Source organism: Rhinatrema bivittatum, chromosome 2, assembly GCF_901001135.1.
Source record: "Rhinatrema bivittatum chromosome 2, aRhiBiv1.1, whole genome shotgun sequence".
NCBI classification, from domain to species: domain Eukaryota; kingdom Metazoa; phylum Chordata; class Amphibia; order Gymnophiona; family Rhinatrematidae; genus Rhinatrema; species Rhinatrema bivittatum.
In genome coordinates, this window is record NC_042616.1 from 464,445,765 (window position 1) to 464,466,632 (window position 20,868).

The 20,868-nt window shown below is 39.7% G+C and overlaps 1 protein-coding gene across 8 annotated transcripts in view; it reads left to right on the plus strand.

Moving 5' to 3' along the window:
- The window catches only part of RELCH (RAB11 binding and LisH domain, coiled-coil and HEAT repeat containing), a 500,624-nt gene that overhangs the window by 139,528 nt on the left and 340,228 nt on the right, over positions 1 to 20,868 (plus strand). For 6 of the 8 annotated variants that reach the window (XR_003854685.1, XM_029590486.1, XM_029590488.1 and 3 more), the window contains exons 7-8: positions 1,198 to 1,289; positions 3,303 to 3,611. Coding sequence is in view for 7 of the 8 variants with exons in the window: in XM_029590486.1 (XP_029446346.1) it covers positions 1,198 to 1,289; positions 3,303 to 3,611 (401 nt within the window). In the remaining variant the exon portion in view is untranslated. The remainder of the gene's footprint in view (positions 1 to 1,197; positions 1,290 to 3,302; positions 3,612 to 20,868) is intronic. The other 2 variants (XM_029590489.1, XM_029590490.1) reach the window with 2 other exon arrangements.

The window sequence follows — 20,868 nt, forward strand, 5'->3', positions numbered from 1 at the left end:
CCAGATGAGTTTTTGGTAGTGGATCTTCAGGTAAATGATGCTTTATTGTATTTATAAAATTTAACATGATATTATCCAGTCAAGATCCCACTGTATTTTACAATGTTTTAACTTAGAACAATGTTTCCCAACCTTTTCCTGGAGATATACCTAGCCAGTCAGGTTTCCCAATGAATATGCATGAGATAGATAGCACTGCATGCGTCTAAAATATAAGCAGATCTCCTATATCCACTGATTCTTTACTCCTCTTATGTAATCATCCTGCCTTTTTTAAAGACATCATTAGTGTCTATATTCTTAAAAATATTAACTTTTTGGCCCTGTTTCTTCAACCTTTACTCCCAGGACTCCATTCTCCCTCCTGCCCTCCAATGATATATTTCTTTTCTTTTACATTTTTTGGCATAAAGTGTATGCAACTTTTTATTGTAGCAACACAGTTTTGAAAAATCTCTTTGCCAAATCTTCAGTTGTTAATATTGCATACATATTTTGCATATGTTGTGATTTTCACATTGGGCTCACTTACTTAATTTACTTAGCTACACTCATAAACCTAAGCAGGCAGTACTTTAAAAAACGTGAAACTCTTGAAATTGCTTAGACATAAAATATAACTAGGAGCAATAGAAGCATTGTAAAAATAGCTGTTAACCAACAAATGGAATACCTAAAAAAATAAATAATTGCCAGTAATGTTGCTAAAATGTGCATAATTGCCTCAGATGTTCTCTTTGTGCATCCCTTAGCTCAGTGGTATTTACTTCCAGGTATCTTGGGCTGCAAATATGACAAGTTTTCAGGATACTCCTAATTAACTTGCATGAGTTAAATTTGTATGCACACTGCCATAAATGTATAAAAATGTATTGCATGTGAATTAGGAATATCCTAAAAACATGATCTATTTGTTGCCCTTTAGGACTGGAAATAAATACCACTGCCTTAGCTAATGCCACTAGTCAAATTTGCAATTAGAAATCTAAAAATTATTTTTTCAAACCAGCAAAAAAGCTCAAGTACAAAATTTATAGTCATACCAACCATTTTCAGAAATGATCTACATCTTTTATTATGGAAATTCGCTGTTTTATAGTTGTATAGTTAAAATGTAAAAGTGCCTTTTACTTACATCTGCTAAAAGAATTGTAGTAGCTAAGTAACCTTTTCCTCTGTTTTCTTCCCCTTTTTTAGCAAAGCGCAATAGTGAGGAAACTAGAAGACCATATTAACTTATTGAACAATGAGAAGCTCTCGTTGATAGAACAAATCCAAAAGCTTGAAAGGTATGTGCTTAAAATAAGATGAAGGATGAACAAAGGGGATAGATGCCAGATGTCTTGTAAATTCCTTTATTGAAGTGGAGACACAATATTAGCCCGACTCAGGCCGAGTTTCGCCGCTTGAAAACGGCTGCCTCAGGGGCTTATATTCTCTCTGATTCACGAGTAAAGATATCATGTTTGACTTTTCAAGTGGAGGTTTCATCGTGAATACGCTCATGAGATCTAATAATACTGTTGGTCCCATAGTCATCTATGTGACCTTCGACATACAGATATCTTTACTCGTGAATCAGAGAGAATATAAGCCCCTGAGGCAGCCGTTTTCAAGCGGTGAAACTCGGCCTGAATCGGGCTAATATTGTGTCTCCACTTCAATAAAGGAATTTACAAGACATCTGGCATCTATCCCCTTTGTTCATCCTGACGGCTTTTATAGATCGCCTTCCTTTGTGTTTTTTGGGTCCTTAAAATAAGATGATCCTTTACTTTTGATTCAGGTTGTGTTTTTTTTTTTGTTTGTTTTTTTTAATAAGCCTTGTGATTTCAGTCATTGTACAAAATTGTCCACATTAAATAAGTGTTAACTAACTAAGCCCGTTGGTCTCCTGATGAGCACATTTTAGGATGCCATGTTATAAGTTGTTTTTGTGTCTATGTATGAGCAACCAGCTTTGCTACTGACAAGTACACAAATTATTCTTAAATCAGACTGATTTTTGCCTGCTTGTGCCATTGCTGCTTTAAAGTTCAAGCCTGAGGTATTGTGATACTATACCTGCATCTGATGAAGTGGGTGTCAGGCACATGTTGGTAGAAATGGCAGTGCTGTTTTTGAACTGGCACATTGTCATAAGGACTAATGCCATATTTAACATGTTTGCACCCAGTGCTAATGTCTTTCAAAATTGCTTCATAGTCCACATAGTTGACCTAGAAGCATAGTGCATGTCAGAAGGCTGTTTAAGCCAAGAAACTCTATTGTTAATGAGCTAGAGAATGTGAGTCTGCACATTTCATTGGAATCTTGATATCTTTCATTTCTAAAATGACATTTTAATACTTTGATTTATCCACAATAGGTGTGGCTTTCTAACAGATGAGAAGAAAAATGAAAAATTTGACTATCTTTTAAGCCTTGATATTTTGAGGGTGATTTTCAAAAGGATTTACACACTTAAAACTGGGGTTTACAAGCATAAATACACTTTACGCACGTAATGAGCTACTGAAAATTGCTACAATATATTCTGTTGAATTGTCAATGTTTTACATGCATTAGTCCACTTTAAAAGGTGAATTTTAAAAACCCAACATGCGCCAAAACCAGGATATACGTGAATCTCGGGCCAACGCACGCCAAGAAGATTTTAAAAGCCGCCTGAGTGTGCTCGTATCTCCCACTGTGCACACAAATGAAAAGTTCCAAAAAGGGGCAGGGAATGGGTGTGGGCTGGATGGGGCATGGGTGTTCCTGGCTTTCAAGTTCAAATTAATGCATAAATACTCATGCACACAGGTGCATCGGGGTCCCCTGCCACTTAGCTTTACTATTGCTGAGACGGATGTATAAGTAATAAAATAAAAATAAATAGATTGGTGGGATTTTAAAGGTCAGGGCTAATGGGAAAAGGGAGGCTTTTAAACTAGGGCAGTTTGGAAATCCTATCCCTTAGCTGGGCAAACTGGGAAAACTGATAATGGCATCAGCGCACGTGTCTATTAAAATCCCTCCACTTATGCAGTAGAAGTGGCATTTGCATGTACAGGTGCATATCCACTTAAAATTGCACTCACATTCGCGTGTGTTCAGGCTATTTTATAACATCCCTGAGCGTGTGCTGAAGAACGCGTGCACCTGTTTAAAAGTCCCCAATTCAGCACGTAAATGGGCTTTTGAAAATTGCTCCAATATATGCTACTTTTATGCAGGTAGATCCTTTTGAAAATTATTTCTTCTGTTATGGTTAATGACTTTTTAAGTAATTTATTTTGATTTGTGGCTTTTGTTTTCAGTGAAATAGATGCCCTCAAGAAGGAAAGTTTAGTTACTCCTGTGGTTTATAATGTAGTTCCTGGTTCCTTGGACAGGGTGCCATGCCAACACGCTGAAGATAATGGACATTACCTTGAGATCAGACGTTCAGACAGTGACAGTAACAGCAGAAAATCAGAGGAGAAAAAGTGTTCTGTAGCAACTGAAAGTGAAATCAACTCCAGACTTCCTGTGGAGGAATCACTACACCCTGTCTTCAGAAAACAGAAAGAAAAAATGACAGCTAGTCCTCTGAGTAAAGATGCAGTACAATTTGATAAACCCAATAGGTTAGTAATTCAAGTTCATGTGCTCATGCATTTCTGTGAAAGTCACTGTGTATGATGGTGAGAGAATATAGTGTGGCAACCATAAATACTAATTTGATCACTTAGCCAGTCAAATGACCACCACATTATCAGGATTTCTGACTGCACTACTTAAGCTGTCAAGTACAGAATTAGAAAATAAATAAAAATACTCCTCTGTGGATAGCCCAAAAGACGACTAAAGTGACAAAAATCTTTTTAAATATATATTTTATGAGAGGGCATTCATAAGTAGTGGTAGAAATCACCAAATGTTTCTTTGCATCCCCGTTAAAGATTTAAGCATAGCCCATATACTGGAGTATACCGAAAATAAGATGAAAAAAATAAACATGCCTTTTTTTATTGTATAAACCAGGCAAGATATTCACAGAAACATAGCTATGTTAGATGCTGATGATCAATATTTCAAGTGCTTATGACTGCTAGATATACTGAGCTGCAATTATACTTATGAATTGGGATGTTGCATTTGAAGCCGATTGGAGCTACATTTTTACAAAAAAGATATATGATGCTCTAAATTAACACTATGTATTTTGGAATAATTTTTGTTTTGTACTTAAGGTGCACACTGGAATTCTTTTCTCTCTCTCTATAGATATATATAAATATATATATCTATATGGTTTCATCATAGCCCATAAATGGTTTTTTATTGTTAACAAAAAACTTAAAAACATATTCCAATAATGTATAAGTTCACTATAGAGAACTATCACTTAAACTACTCCTCAAGATACATCTTAAATTTGCAAAGAAATCCAGTGTGCACCTTCTTAAGTACAAAACAAAAATAATTCCAAAATACATAGTTTTAATTTAGAGCATCATATATCTTTTTTGTAAAAATGTAGCTCCAATTTGGCTTCAAATGCAACATCCCAATTCATAAGTATAATTGCAGCTCAGTATATCTAGCAGTCATAAGCACCTGAAATATTGATCATCAGCATCTAACATAGCTATGTTTCTGTGAATATCTTGCTTGGTTTATACAATAAAAAAAAGGCATGTTTATTTTTTTCATTTTATTTTCGGTATACTCCAGTATATGGGCTATGCTTAAATCTTTAACGGGGATGCAAAGAAACATTTGGTGATTTCTACCACTACTTATGAATGCCCATTCATAAATCATATACTTAGAAACATTTGTGTCACTATAGTCATTTTTTGAACTATCCACGGTGGGATATTTGTTGACTTGGGATGGATTAAATTGGATTATTTTTTTGTGAATTTTCATTTTGTATTTTCCCAATGGCACTTTCTGTATGGGAAGCATAGAATTGTAACAGTCAGATTAAAAAAAACTGGCACTTGCCAGGTGTTGAATTTCATTGCAACTTGAAAAACTCATTTTTCCTTTTGTAAACTAGTAAGAAAAACTTTAAGAAAACCAAAGTCCTTCATTCAAGTCAGTTGGTGTTTAAGATTTCAGGGAGTCCTAGTGAGGGAGATTAACTTTCAGCAGGATCACAGTTCCATAATTAGAGGCTACATTACCATGATGCAGAGGAGAGGCACGGAAGGATGTTTTCCAGCCTTGTATTTACTATAGCTCTTATCCGTATAAGCCACAATATTCTAAAGATCACATGGCACCAACCTGGAAAATATAGGTAAATGAAACCTGAAGAAGGTTAGAGTGTCTAGTATACCTCAGAATAAAAGGATTTATAATAAATTACATTTTACTTTCACACCTGGCCTTTCCTTTTTAAATCTGTGGTAAAGTAAAACAAATCCAAAAGAAATATTTGGGAGCGTAATCCTTTCTCCTGACCACTGCATTTTTTATTTTTTTTTTACAAACGTAATCGAATGTTAGTGTTATAATTGTGTGTGTCCAGCTGTATATGGCTTAAGAAAAATTCTTAGCAGTTTAGGTTATTAGTGAGCTGGTCCACCGTTGCCATCCCCCCGATCTCAGACAGGAGCCCTGCCTCCCAACCTTTAGAAAAAGACTTAAGACTTGGCTGTTTAAGCAAGCTTTCCCAGACTCCAATGAATGCCCTTCACCATCAACATACATAACACAGTCAGCTCAATTTCATCTCTTTGTAAATAATTTTAGCCGTTTTTAACCTTTTCCTTTATTTTCCCTCTTCTCCTAGTTCAACAGACCTTGTTATTTGTAACTGCTTTCTTCTGCACTATAGTTCCAGTTTGAAGTCTATATTGCACCCCTGTTTAACTGTTAACCAGCATGATGTGATTGTATCATGAATGACGGTATATAAAAACCCTAACTAAATAAATAAATAAAATATAAGTTAGGTAGGAGATTTCCCTAATAAACCTTTAGGTTTATCAAATGGAATTTGCTCAGTATTTAAATAACATAGTAATACAGTAAATGATGGCAGGCAAAGACCAAAATGGTCCATTCAGTCTGCACAGCAAGTTGGGGTTTTTTTTAGGGTAGTAACTGCCACTCCCTGCAAGTTAACCCCAAGCCGTCTGATAAGGATAGTACGCCATAAATAAATATAAAAACATAGAAATGATGGCAGAAAAGGATCAAATGATCCACCCAGTCTGCCCAGCAAGCTTATGTCAGTATCTGCTGCAGGTTACCCTCATGCTTCTCAGTTTCCCAGACCCTAAGAGTCAGGGCCCTTGTTGGATGCTGTTTGAATCCAATTTCCCTTAACTCCTGCTGTGGAAGCAGAGAGCAATGATGGAGCTGCAACAAAAGTATCAGGCTTATTGGTTAAGAGTAGTAAGCACTGCATCAGCAAGCTACCCCCATGTTTATTTGTTCCCCAAACCGTAAAAGTTGGGACCCTCATTGGCTGCTGTCTGAATCCGGTTTCCCCCTTTCCCATTGCCATTGAAGCAGAGAGCAATGATGGAGTTGCCATTAAGCCTTGATACTGTTATTTAAGGGTAGCCACTGCCACACCAGTAAATTACCCCATGCATTCTTTTCTTTAATTCTATCCTCTGGCCTTTAAGGACCCACAGTGTTTGTCAGGATTTCAGATTACAAGCTAGGCTGGTGTGGTGAGAGCTTGGAATAATGGCTCCAAAACATTTTGCTACTTGTATAACCCAACATTTACAAGAGATGCAACTTGGTGACTGTTGTCATTTTTGAAAACTAAAGAGGTAGAATGCATCTGAGTTTTGCTATATCTTATACATGTCATACAGGTTAAAGAATTTGAGAAGTATTTCAATTTGGCCAATCATATGACTGTTAAAGTGCATCTGCTGGGTCTGTAGTACAGTAAAAAGTCTATTTCATCTTATTAAAAACAAGTGTAGAATTGCATGGCAGCTTAAGAGCCCGTTTTATGCTCTCTTCCAAAACACTGTTGCCACACTCTTCACTGTACTTTGATCTGCCCCCCACCTCAACATTCTCTCACACCTTCTCCACTCCCCCCCCCCCCCACCCCGTGCTCTGTCCCTTCACATTTGCACCCTTTCCATGTCATTTCCCCACAATGCCTCTGCCTACTGTCTCTAACCGTATCTGCTCTCTCTCTCTCTCCACACTTCTCATACCCCACTCCTGCACTTTCTCCACTCCTTTGCTTTTTTTCCTACTCTCATCCAACTTTTTGGCATCTTCTCCATTTCATTCCTCCATAGTGTCCCCCTTTCCACACTCCCCCCTTGCATTCTCTTCACTCTGCTTTCTTCAGAAGCTCCACTGCCATGAATCTGCCTCCTTTTCTTCACTAGCAAGGCCTGGAGAATTCAACTGGCCCCAGCTCTACTTTTTTATTTGGCTGGTGAGACCTGGGGAACCCCAGCAACTCCATTTCCTTTCCCTCACTGGTGGAGCCTTTGATGTGTTTTGATATTAAGATTTGTCTACCTGCTAGCCACTGCCCGTGACAACCTGTCACAGATGAACAGGCTACATAAGCACATTTTAGATAAAATGTGCTGAAATATTAAAAGGCATGCTTACCTCCCAGGTTTACTAAACATAAAAATCCTGCTGCTTAGGTGATCTGTAGTATTGTGTTTTGTTAAGTTGGTAAAAAGTTGCAATTCTACTGTAATGTGAGTTGATACCTACAGGATTGCAAACAGCTGCTGGTGGGGGACACAAAGTAAACTGAAGCGTGCGTAAACACTTATGGGCCAATACAGTAAAGTGCGCACTTACGGGCCGATACAGCGGAGCGCACTGTTAGCCCGTGTTTGGCCGTGCGTTTTCGACGCGCTATTTTTACCCCTTATACAGTAAGAGGTAATAGTGCATCGAAAACGCGCGGACAAACCCTCCGAAACTAATAGCGCCTGCAACATGCAAATGCATGTTGCAGGCGCTATTAGTCATTCCCGTGCGATACAGAAAGCAAAATATGCAGCGAAGCCGCACATTTTGCTTTCAGAAATTAACGGCTGCCCAAAGGCAGGCATTAATTTCGGCCGGCACCTGGAAAGTGTACAGAAAAGCAGAAAAAACTGCTTTTCTGTACACCCTTCGACTTAATATCATAGCGATATTAAGTCGAAGGCCTCAAAAATAAAAAAAAATTAAAAATGTAAAAAAAAAAAAAATTAAAAAATCAGCCCACGGCTCGTGGGTTGAAAACCGGACGCTCAATTTAGCCGGCGTCTTTTCCGAACCCATGGCTGTCAGTGGCTTCAAGAACAGACGCCGGTAAAATTGAGCGTCGGCTGTCAAACCCGCTGACAGCCGCCGCTTCTGTCAAAAAGGCGCTAGGGACGCGCTAGTATCCCTAGCACCTCTTTTTACCGCAGGCCTTCATTTACATTTTTTTTTTCTGAATCACGTGCCCAGGAGAGTGGCCTGGGCGCACACCAGAGAGCGGGCGCTTGCCGGGTCTCCCGCAGGTTTTTCTGTATCAGCCCATTAGAGCAGCAAGAGCCTGAAAACTTTCCACACTGAAAGGGCATAAGCCAGTGAAACTCCAGGGAGAGTAAGGCAAGGTAAAAGAAGCAAAAGGAAAAGCCATGCATTGAATTATTTATTTATTTATTTTATTTAATTCTTTTATATACCGACCTTTATGACGGGTGTCATATCAAATCGGTTTACATGGAACGAAGGGGAAAACATTCTTATCAACCGATTAACAATAAAATAATCAGAGGAGGTAAAAAGTTACATATAACAAGGAGATCAAACTTGGGAATTGAAGAAAGAAGGACAGAGAGATAGCAAAACCCTTTAATCACAATGGTTATGTAAGTTGTAAGGAAGGCTTGAGATGTAGAGTATCTAAAGTGAAAAGATTAAGGGAAAGCTTGGCTAAATAGCCAGGTTTTAAGTTTTTTTCGAAATGTTTGCAGACAGGGTTGAATCAAGAAAGGAAAGGAAAGTATAACCATGGAGAATGTACGATGCACCTGCAGCAGCCAGCTCAAATATTGCTAAAATTATCCGAGATATTTAGACATCTTAAGAACATAAGAATTTGCCATACTGGGTCAGACCAAAAGTCAATCAAGCCCAGCATCCTTTTTCCAACAGAGGGCCAATCCAGGTTATAAGTACCTGGCAAGTACCCAAACATTAAATAGATACCATGCTACTAATGCAGAAATAGCAGTGGCTATTCCCCAAGTCAGCTTGGTTTATAACAGTTAATGGACTTCTACTCGAAGAACTTATCCAAACCTTTTTAAACCCAGCTCACTAACTGCACTAACCATATCCTCTGGCAACAAATTCTAGAGAATTATGCATTGAGTGTGAAACAATTTTCTCTGATTAGTTTTAAATGTAGTACTTGCTAACTTCATAGAGTGCCCCCTAGTCCTTCTATTATCCAAAAGAGTAAATAACTGATTCATATTTACCTGATCTAGACCTCTCTTGATTTTATAGACCTCTATCATATCCCTCCTCAGCTGTCTCTTCTCCAAGCTTGAACAGTCCTAACCTCTTTAACCTTTCCTCATTGGGGAGCTTTTCCATCCCCTTTATCATTTTGGGTGCCCTTCTCTGTACCTTCTCCAGTGCAACTATATCATTTTTGAGATGCGGCAAACAAAATTGTACACAGTGCTCAAGGTGCGATCTCACCATGGAGCGATAGAGGTATTATGATATTTTCAATTTTATTCACCATTCCTTTCCTAATAATTCCTAACATTCTGGTTGCTTTTTTGACTGCCGCAGCACACTGAGCCGATGATTTTAATGTATTATCCACTATGACGCCTAGATTCTTTCCTGGGTGGTAGCTCCTAATATGGAACCTAATACCTTGAAATTGCAGCAAGGGTTATTTTTCACTATATGCATTACCTTGCACTTGTCCACATTAAATTTTATCTGCCATTTGGATGCCCAATTTTCCAGTCTTGCAAGGTCCTCCTGCAATTTATCACAATCCGCTTGTGATTTAACTACTCTGAATAACTTTGTATCATCTGCAAATTTGATTATCTCAATCGTATTCCTTTCCAGATCATTTATAAATATATTGAAAAGTACAGGTCCAGCTACCACATCCCTGAGGCACTCCAGTGTTTACCCTTTCCACCTAGAAAATTGATAATTTATTCCTACTCTCTGTTTCCTGTCTTTTAACCAGTTTGTAATCAATGAAAGGACATCGCCTCCTATCCCATGACTTTTTAGTTTTCTTAGAAGCCTCTCATGAGGGACTTTGTCAAATGCCTTCTGAAAATCCAAATACACTACATATACGGGTTCACCTTTATCCACATGTTTATTAACCCTTCAAAATAATGAAGCAGATTTGTGATGCAAGATTTCCCTTGGGTAAATCCATGCTGAAGACTGTTCCATCAAATCATGTCTTTCTATGTGTTCTGTGATTTGATCTTTAGAATTGTTCCCACTATTTTTTCTGGCACTGAACTCAGGCTCACTAGTCTATAATTTCCAGGATCACCCCTGGAGCCCTTTTTAAATATTGGGGTTATATTGGTCAGCCTTCAGGTACAATGGATGATTTTAATGGTAGGTTACAAATTTTAACTAATAAATTTAAATTTTCTTTTTTGCATTCCTTCAGAACCTTGGGGTGCATACCATCTGGTCCAGGTGATTTGCTACTCTTTAGTTTGTCAATCTGGCCTACTACATCTTTCAGGTTCACCATTATTTTGTTCAGTTCATCTGACTTATCACTCTTGAAAATGATCTCTGGTACAGGTAATGCCCCAACATCCTCGTAAGTAAACACAGAAGCCAAGAATTCATTTAGTCTTTCTGCAATGGCCTTATCTCTAAGAGCCCATTTAACCTCTGTCATCTAACGGTCCAGCCGACTCCCTCACATGTTTCCTTCCTTGGATATATTTTAAAAAGTTATGAGTTTTTGCTTCTACGGCCAATTCATTCAAATTCTCACTTAACCTGTCTTATCAATGTTTTACACTTAACTTGAGAATGTTTATTCTTTTTCCTGTTTTTCTTCCATTTTTTTAAGGTTTTTTTGGCTAAAATATCCTCTTTCACCTCACTGTTGCGTCGGAGGTGGACCCTTGGTCCAAGGTGGGGTTGACGCAACCCGTAGGTAAGGACCTACGGGCCCCCACCATCAGCAGGTGGGGTGAGCTGATAGGCAGAGGCCGCTGGAGCTTCACCTATAACCAGCCCTCGTTCCCTGCAGGTTGCAGGAGAAGTTGGTTCAGCCCAGAGACAGCAGGCGAGAGATGGGTGCAATCCTACTCTGGACTGGATAACATTCTGGAAACTTGGGCGCCAATGGAACAAAGGCAGACAGAGGGCGCTCGAGCAAAGGTAGGCTGAATCCTGCTGAAACCACGTCCAGGGAGTAGGCAAAAGAGGCGTCCAATGGTAGGCTTAATTCAGGGCTGGCGGCGATCCAGAGGTAGTGGCAAGCAGTGCTGAGGTCTGATCATGGAGATGGTCAAGAGCGTAGTCAAGCAAAGCTGAGGTCTGATCACGGAGATGGTCAAGAGCGTAGTCGGACAAGCAGAGGTCTGGGTCTGGAGATATAGGCTGCAGTGTAGTCAGGCGAAGCAGAGGTCTGGGTCTGGAGATAGGCTGCAGCGTAGTCAGGCGAAGCAGAGTCAAAGTCCGTGTAGTCAATCCAAAGCATAAGCAGGGCAGGAACAAGGAAACAGGAACAACGAGGAACAGGAACGCAGGGAGGAGACGAATCTATTAGTAGCAACGAGTAGTCGACCAGCGAGGGGACCTGTTGCAAAGGCAACGCTATGGAGCGGAGCCTGAGCTTAAATACTATGAATAGGTTGACGTCAACATCCGGGGTCACGGCTAGGTTCCCGCCGCGGTCCCTACTTAAGGATCAGCGCTGTGCGCGTGTGCCTAGGGAGGGGCACGGCACAGGTAGTGGCGTCTCTCCGCAGACCACGCAGAGAGGCCCGACGAGCAGTGGCAGCAGGACCGGGAACACCGGGGACTGTGGCAGAGCCATAGGCTCCGGGGGAGGCCCGAGGACAGAGCTGGAGACCCACCGCCGCCAGCAAGGAGGAACCAAAGGCTGGAGTCCCTGTGGAAAGGTGAGAGGGGGCTGTGCCGCGGGTCTGCTGCGGATGGCACGCGTAACACTCACCTTCTAACGATGCTGGTAATCATTTTGCCTTCCTTCCACTTTTCTTAATGTATGGAATACATCTGGACTGCACTTCTAAGATTGTATTTTTTGACAATGTCCATGCCTGGTGTACACTTTTAACCTTCAAAGCTGCACCTTTGCTTTTTTCTAACTATTTTCCTCATTTTATCAAAGTTTCCCTGTTGAAAATTGTTAAAGCTTGTGTAGAATTACATATTTCATCCCTTCCAGTCATTAGTTCAAATTTGATCATGTTATGATCACGATTGCCAAGTGGCCCCACCACCATTACCTCTCTCACCAAATCCTGTGTTCCACTAAGAATTAGATCTAATATAGCTCCCTCTCTCGTCTGTTCCTGAATCAATTGTTCCATGAAACAGTTGTTTATTCCATCCAGGAACTTTGTCTCTAGCATGTCCTGATGTTACATTTACCCAGTCATTGGGATAATTAATATCTCCCATTATTACTGCACTGCCAAATTGGTTAGCTTACCTTAGCATTTCATCATCCGTCTGATTGTTTTGTCCAGGTGGACGGTAGTATACTCCTATCACTATACTTTTACCCAACACATGTGGGATTTTTACCCATATAAATTCTACTGTGCATTTAGTGTCTCGTATAATCTTTATCCTGTTGGACTCTATGCCCTCCCAGACATAAAATGCCAGCTCCCACCAAGTTGATCCTCCCTATCATTGCGATATAATTTGGACCCTGATAAAACACTGTACCATTGGTTATCCTCCTTCCACCAAGTCTCTGGGATGCCAATTATGTCAATCTCATCATTCCCTGCTATACACTCTAACTCTCCCATCTTACTACTTAGACTTCTGGCATTGGCATACAGACATTTCAAAGTGTGTTTTTTGATTGTGTTAACCTGCTTTTCAGTTGATAGGGTTAATTTGCAATCCTTTAACTCAGGTGATACTTTATAGGCACATGGGCTACTTTTCTTTTATTTGAACCTCTTTGTTGGGATGCCCTAACTCTCCTGTTTCATTAGTATCCTTTGAAGATACCTCCCTCCGAACCATGCACTGCTGAGTGACTGTCTGCTTTCCCCCTTGTTCTTACCTGATGCTCACTAAAAAGAAAGAAATGATTCTCTTTTGTCAGATGTAAAGTTTCATATCCAAAAGTCTTTCATTGTTATCATGCAAGCAAAATAATCTCATTTCTATTGTGGCTTAAGGAATGAATCCGTAGCAGCTGAGGTTGCATGTTTCTATTCCGGATGTCAGGCAGGTCATTTTGATTTCATATCAACACTTTTTTAGCACACAAATGCAGTTCCTGAAGGATAATAATCACCTAGAGTAGAAAAAGTTAAGGATCCTTTAGAGAATCCTTTATCCACACAACTTAGTCGGTGCCAGTGATTGTCCTATCTGAGGTAATAGGTATTTACAGTGGCTTACAAAAGTCTACACATCCTTGTACATTTTCCACTTTCTGCTATCTAAAAAATACACATCAAAATGTATTAAAGTAGAAGTCTGTTTCACTGACCTACACAACATACAGCATACTTTCAACTTGAAAGTACAATTATAGAAATATTCCAAAATTAAGAGTAAAAAAACCAAAATAGTCTTGATTGCGTAAGTATTCGTATCCTTTATCATAGCAACCCAAATAGCTATAGTTCGAAAAATTGCCTTAACAAGGTCTATAATAAGTTAAATAGAGCCCACGGTGTCCAGTCACATTAATTGAGCTAATTCGAATATTCCAGAATGAAGAATCAAGCTGTTTCTGATTTGAGGCAAACGTCAAAACGTGCTGAATCAAGATGCTGTCAAAAGAACTCCAGGATAACTTTATTCAAATGCACAGATTGGAGAATGGCTAAGAGAAAATGTCAATGTGTTTGAATATCCATTGGGAACTGTCAGGTCCTTCATTGTAAAGTGGAAACATTTTGGCACCACCATGACACTGCTGTGATCAGGCTGTCCCTCCAAAATCATGGAAGATCTAAAATAACTTTAAAAGAACTATAGAGGTCTCTGACTGAGACTGGGGAAAATGTTGACTGTTCAACAATCTCAAGATTACCCCACAAACATGGCCTATGTGGGAAGGTGACAAGAAAGGTACCACCTCTGAAGAAAAGCCACATGACGGGCTGCATAGTGTTAAAAAAAAAAAAAAAAAAAAAAAAAAAGTTTTGTGATCTGATGAAACCAATGGGAACTACTTGGTCTCAGTGCTAAGCATTTTGTGTGGCATAAACCATTATCCTGGTAACATGGTTTCTACAGTAAAGTATGGTGGTGGAAGTAGCATTATGTTGTGGGGATTCTTTGCAGCAGCAGGGACAAGGAGGCTTGCGAAGACTGAGAGAAAGATGGGTGGTGCAAAGTACAAGCAAATCCTAGAAGAAAATCTGTTCCAGTGTGCCATAGATCTGGGACTGGGGAGAAGTCGCCTTGTAGCACAACAGTGATTCTAGTAAGAAAGCTGCGTAAGAACATAAAAAGTTGCCATACTGGGTCAGACAGAGGGTCCATCCAGCCCAGTATCCTGTGTCCTATGGTGGCCAATACAGGTTACAAATACCTGGCAAGTGCCCAAACATTAAATAGATCCCATGTTATTAATGCCAGTAATAGCCGTGGCTATTCCCTAAGTCAGCTTGATTAATAGCAGTTTATGGATTTCTCCTCCAGGAACTTATCAAAACCTTTTTTAAACCCAACTACACTAAATGTCCTAACTACGTCTTCCAACAACATATTCCAGAGCTTAATTGTGCATTGAGTGAAAAAGAATTTTCTCAGATTTGTTTTAGAAGTACTTCTTGCTAACTTCATGGAGGTCCTCCCTAGTTCCCTGTATTATCCGAAAGAATAAAACCAATTTACATTAACCCATTCTAGTCCTCTCATGATTTTATAGACCTCCATTATATCCCCCCTCAGTCATCTATTCTCCAAGCTGAACAGCCCTAACCTCTTTAGCCGTTCCATCCCCTTCATCATTTTAGTTTCCCTTCTCTGTCCTTTCTCCAGTGCAACTATATCTTTTGAGATGTGGCGACCAGAATTGTACACAGTACTCAAGGTGCAGTCTCACCATGGAGCGATACAGTGTTGACCCTTTTTCATGCACTACATCATCGTTATTAGACTATCTATGGCATCTCTCAGACTCTGGTCTCCAGACCTCATCTGTAAGAGTACACTTAAGTGCAATCTCAGCTTATCACAATACTGTCGGAGATGCACCAATATCAGTGCACCCCCTCGTTAGTAGATTTATGAGAGGTTTAATTCAACTCAAACCTCCACACCGGCCACCAGTCACAGAATGGAACCTTAATGTAGTTTTAACAAGACTCATGCATTCTCTGTTTGAACACATGGATTCCTGTGATGTTAAATTTCTCACTTGGAAGTCTATTTTCTTAATAGCCATCACATCTGCTAGAAGGGTTAGCGAGTTAAAAGCACTTGTCACTTGCTCACCCTACACAAAATTCCTGCATGATAGGGTGGTACTCCGCACACACCCAAAATTTCTTCCCAAGATATAGCAGTAATGAAGAGGCCTCAGACAGCTTTCATGGCAGGCAGGAAGAGGGAGAAGGCAAAGAGGCAAAGAGGGTTTGTCCTCCCGAGCCTCTTCCTTTTATTGTACATTCATACAAAGGCAGATGATGTGTCATTACATGATTGGCTACTTTCCCATAGCAACAGAAGAGTCATTACACCATTGGCTTTGGCTCAGGGGGTGTGCACGGATCATATCATTGGCTGCTGAAATCTATACCTCCTGACTTTGTCCTGCCTCTGACTAGGGAAAACCCAGCCCCTCCCCCAGGAATTCAGGGCCAACAGGTATCCTTTCCCAGGCAGAGAGGCTTAAGCACAAGTGATGCTTTTATTCAGGCAAATGTCAGGGAGAAGGGAAGTTAGTGTTTAACCCTGATGAAATGGCTTGCTGGCAAGCACATATTTCCCACATCTCACCCTTTCTGTTTTTGTTTAGGGCAGCTCAGTAAAGCTTTAAACCCTTACTGAAATCTGTTATGTCTTGGTATGGGTTGGAAATAGGGGAAGAGGGATTATGGAGAGAAGAAAGCTGATTCGGCGTGGTGTGCCAGCCACCGATGAGCTTCTGAATCTCCATATCACCCAGAGCTGGTGCAGGTGGTGTGCCAACTCTGCAGGGCTCCGGATTCCCTATTAGGCATCTTACAAGACATCTTTGTATTCGGGCTGAGAGCAAGGTTTCAATATGGATATGAGGGTTGGGTATGCACTGAATACAGCATCACAGGCAAATAATTAAGATAATTACAGTAATTATAATAGAAATCACCCTTTTGAGACCAGAAATATCAGGGAGCCAGGACCATAGCCAGTCCCATGGAGAAGTAGGTATTCTGCCTGAAAATAGTGCATCAACAACCATGGTTTCTATCTGCTCTATGGTATGTGTGAGGTTTGCTTTATAGTCTGATATGTACACACACAGCAAAGAGATCCAATTAATGCACAAACACCACCCTTTAAGACTAAAATGGTTTCTAAGGTATAGCTGTTCTGTAATGCTACTTCTCTAATCTGAGAGACTTCTGTTGTGAGTAGTTTTAATACATGGACTGTCTGATTAAGTAGGGCAGTAGTCCAGTTAGCTAGGATGTGTAAGTCTCTGTAATTCATATCTGTCCCCATTGGGGGAAACAGGCTTCTAGCTATCTGAGTTTCTGTATACTTTTCTATGGGATTATCTATCGCCTCCCTTTTGTTACGGAGCCTTGCTTTGGGTAAATTTTTGACTGTCTCTCCATCTTGGGGAAATGTACATATATGCTCTACGCCCACATAACATCCATATGTTTCCTAACAGATTAGTGGACATGTCATTGGTTATCATTTGGGCTATATAACTACAAAAGGTAAATCCTTCATCCCCTCTATACTTTCTGTACCTGCTTGGGTCTCCCACTGCACATCCTGAAATCTGCCAATTGCATACATATATGTGGTATAATTATGTAAGTGTTCAGTGATTAATACAAAGGTTTGGTTACAATATGGATATTTCCCACCTGAATTCCCTTTCTATCCCCTGTATCATAGTCCCAACAAAGAGCGGCAGTCTCTTGAATACGGCTACCAATGTGTAGTATGGTATTATTAACTGGAGAGTTAATGAAAACACCTCTCTGTAAAGGATAATTAGTCCATACTGTAAGGTTAAATGGTACAGCATGCATCAGTAGTTCTCCGCAGGCTTGGGTTGGCATGTGTGTGCAGATCCAACAGTCTGTTCGATTCAACAGGTGTGAAAAGTTCTGATTCGAGGATGTACATGTTGTCCTGTCAGAGTCCTTGTTCTGAAATCGCCATAGCTGGAGAAATAAGGCAAAGGAGGAGGATGCAGAACACAATTGTTAATGAGTTGGCATTCAGGCAAGAAAAAGCGGCTAATAAGTTCTCTGGAGTTTTCTCAAGGCCTTGCTGTTCTAAGAGTTGTGCAGATTGGTTGGATAGGGCCTTGATCTGTCTCCAGGTCATGTGGTGCTGCTTTTTGCAAGGAGTCCGATCTCTGTCCTTCTGAGGGCTGTGGAGGCTCAGGGAGAAGTTTGGGATCGGGTACTGTAGACCTGGACACCTTTCCATCGTTCCACGGCTTGATACACCTGTGGAAGCAAGCAGAGAAACATATCCTCGTTCCCCATTTTAAGGGAACGGGACCGTACCAGACATTGAATATTCTATACAAAACTGATGGCTGTGGGTGACTAACCCTAGTCCCATAATGATTACTCATGGCTGTGGTCTTATGTTTGATATGTTTGAGATGATTTAAAGTGATTTAAAACAATACTTTGTTCTTGTTCAGCCAGTCCTTCTTAGGGGGAAGTCCAGGGGCAATTATCCCTCCTTTTTGTTTTTGTTTTCAAGAGCTCTTAAGGGTATGATTGGCTCTCTCCACAATGGCTTGCCCTGTGGTGTTGTAGGGGATGCCAAATACGTATTTAATATTCAATTATTGACAAAATTCATGCAAAGAAATGGCTGCAGTAAGCAGAGCCATTTTTAGTTTTCAGAACGTAACCCCGTTATCAAAGTTTTTATGCAGTGATCAATTTTCATTCAGTAAATTAGCAATAAATGTAAATTAATCGTTTAAAGGAAAAGTCATTTGCTGTAAGCTGAATCAAATGACAAGTATATTAGACATTACATTAAACATATGTTACACAAGACTGACAGATATTCATTCATCTTGCAAATATTAATTTACACAAAACTGACACACATTCATCCATCCTGCAAATATTTCTTGCATCAAGACAGACAACAGATAACACATAATATGAGCTAAATATCTTATCAAAAAGTTATCAAAAACAAAATTAGATCAAGGATCAAAAGTCAAAAGGCGTTAGAAAAATGTTAAAATAAACTGCAAAGTGTTCATCTTCACATCTCCTCATGGCAGGAAGGCTGTAAATCTGGAACATATTAAAAACTGGCATACAGCAAAAAATTACTAAGGTAAGGATTAAAGTGAAATTCTTACTTTTTTAACCTTGAAGAAATCAATTCTATTATTCAATTTAATAAAATCAATTTGGAGTTGCGAGAAAAGGTTTGGGAGGGATTGCTTTAGATGTAGCAATCTCTATCAGTAAAATTATAAGGTTCAGAATTCTGTATAAATTTTGTGAAAAAGAAAATAAAACTGAAGTGTCCTTAATACAGAAGGTCTGTAGGCCTGAAAAATAAAAACTATTATACAACAGAATTATTAAAACAATAATATAATATAACTTGTAGAATAACATAGCGCCTCCTAGTGGAGACACCATCATTACTTTATAGATTGCAACTATTGTTCCAGGTTGCAATCAATAATACTCTGAGCTTACTTGCAATGTGGAGTATCAGAATAGAATTTCTTCTTATAATTATTAGAATAGGAAATTAAACACGCTGTTTGCTCTGCTCTGTCTGCTGCACGCTAAAGTTTGAAAGTATTAAAAAGATTAATAACAGATGAAGGGCTAGTGTAGTAATGCATTGAAGGTTGAGGGAAAAGATTTGGATCAGCAGGATATCTGAACTGTCTCGTGCCCCCCTTTGAAAGCTGCAAGCACAGTTAAAGAAAAGTATTAAAAGATTAAAGACATATAGAAAGTAGAGAGAGAAATTGCAGGACTAAGTCCAGGTTTTTTTCTTTCTTTTCAAAAGTTCTCCCTCCCTCCCCCATGAGTGGCTAGCAAGAGTTACAGAAAAGGGGGGGAGGAGCAGTGTTTCTCAAAAGAAAAGAACTACACCCAAGGAGTTAATCCTTCAGTCAATAGAAACTTAAAGATAGCATTGTTTAACAATTGACCACAGACAATGGCTTGGCAAGTACTGATTCCTTGCAGACAGGTTCTATTTTTCTCCTGTAGGGCAAATCACAATAAAAGTAGAAGTTCTGTGCACTGGCAATTCAAGCAATTGCTTATAAACTTAAATCTCAGAGAAATGGAGTCATTTTAAATGTGAGCCAAATAAACTTTGCAAAAGGGAAATTTTCACATGTAATTTATACAGTATATTATTCAAATTTCAGTACAGTTTGTAACATAAGGTTCAGCATTCACTTTGTGGGGGAAAATACTCTCAAAGTATGCAGATTTTTTGTAACTGAATTCAAAGACTAATAGAAACCATTTTTTCCAAATTTGTACTGTCTGTTAATAGAAACCATTTTTTTTCCAATTCTGTACTGTTTGTTAAGGGAAACCATTTTTCCAAATCTGTACTGTTTGTAAAGAGAAACCTTTTTTTTTTTTTTTCATAGTGATATTTTCTTTGCTTGTAACGCAGGAGTCTAATTAAATCCTTTTTTTCATATTGATATTTTCTTTGCTTGTAATGCAGGAGTGCAGCTGCCTGGCCCAAGGTCTTACACGCTGATTTCTTTGAAGACCTGTGGGCATAGTCACTGCACATGGCACTCAACTCTATTGCTGCCACACCTAGTTCTTTGTTTCTTTCTGTAATGGGAAAGGCTTGAATCCCTTTCAATAATTCCTCCCTTGTGAGATTTCCATGTTCAAGGTGGAATCCCATGCTGACCGCTGCACATAAATTGTTACCGGGAGCAGTGGTTTGAGATAGTAATTTACCTGCACAAATTGGTGATGCAGAATTAATGACTGGCTCAGGCAATGGCAAATGGAGGTTCAGGGAGTGGTTAGTGGGGGAAGGGGGTTGCAGGCAAGATGGAGGAAGGCTAGTTTTTCTGACCTCAGTGTTTTCTATTTCCTGGGGTCTTTTCTCTGAGGTGGATGCAGAGGAAGCCTCAGGAGCCATGTGATTGTGTGTCCCCAGATGTTCTATTTCATTTTCTGTCCCCCTTTGTTCATGGTTCTTTTCTGTGATGGGGAAGGCTTGAAGTCCTTCTAATAATTCTGTTTCTGTAAGGTTTTCTTTCTGCAGTTTCTGCTGAAATTCAATGCTAATCGCCCCACCCAGGCCAGGTGGTGGCTCTATTGTTCTCAAGGGTTGCTTTTCTGAAGAGATGGGGAAGGTGTGAATTGCTTGTGCTTTGGGTGTAGGTATGGGGAGCTGAGGATACAAAGAATTTGCTGTCTCTGAGGAAGACTGAGAAGATGGGGGAAGGGTATGTCTGCCTGCTTCTAAAAGCACATGGTTTGAAACTGCTGTTTTTAA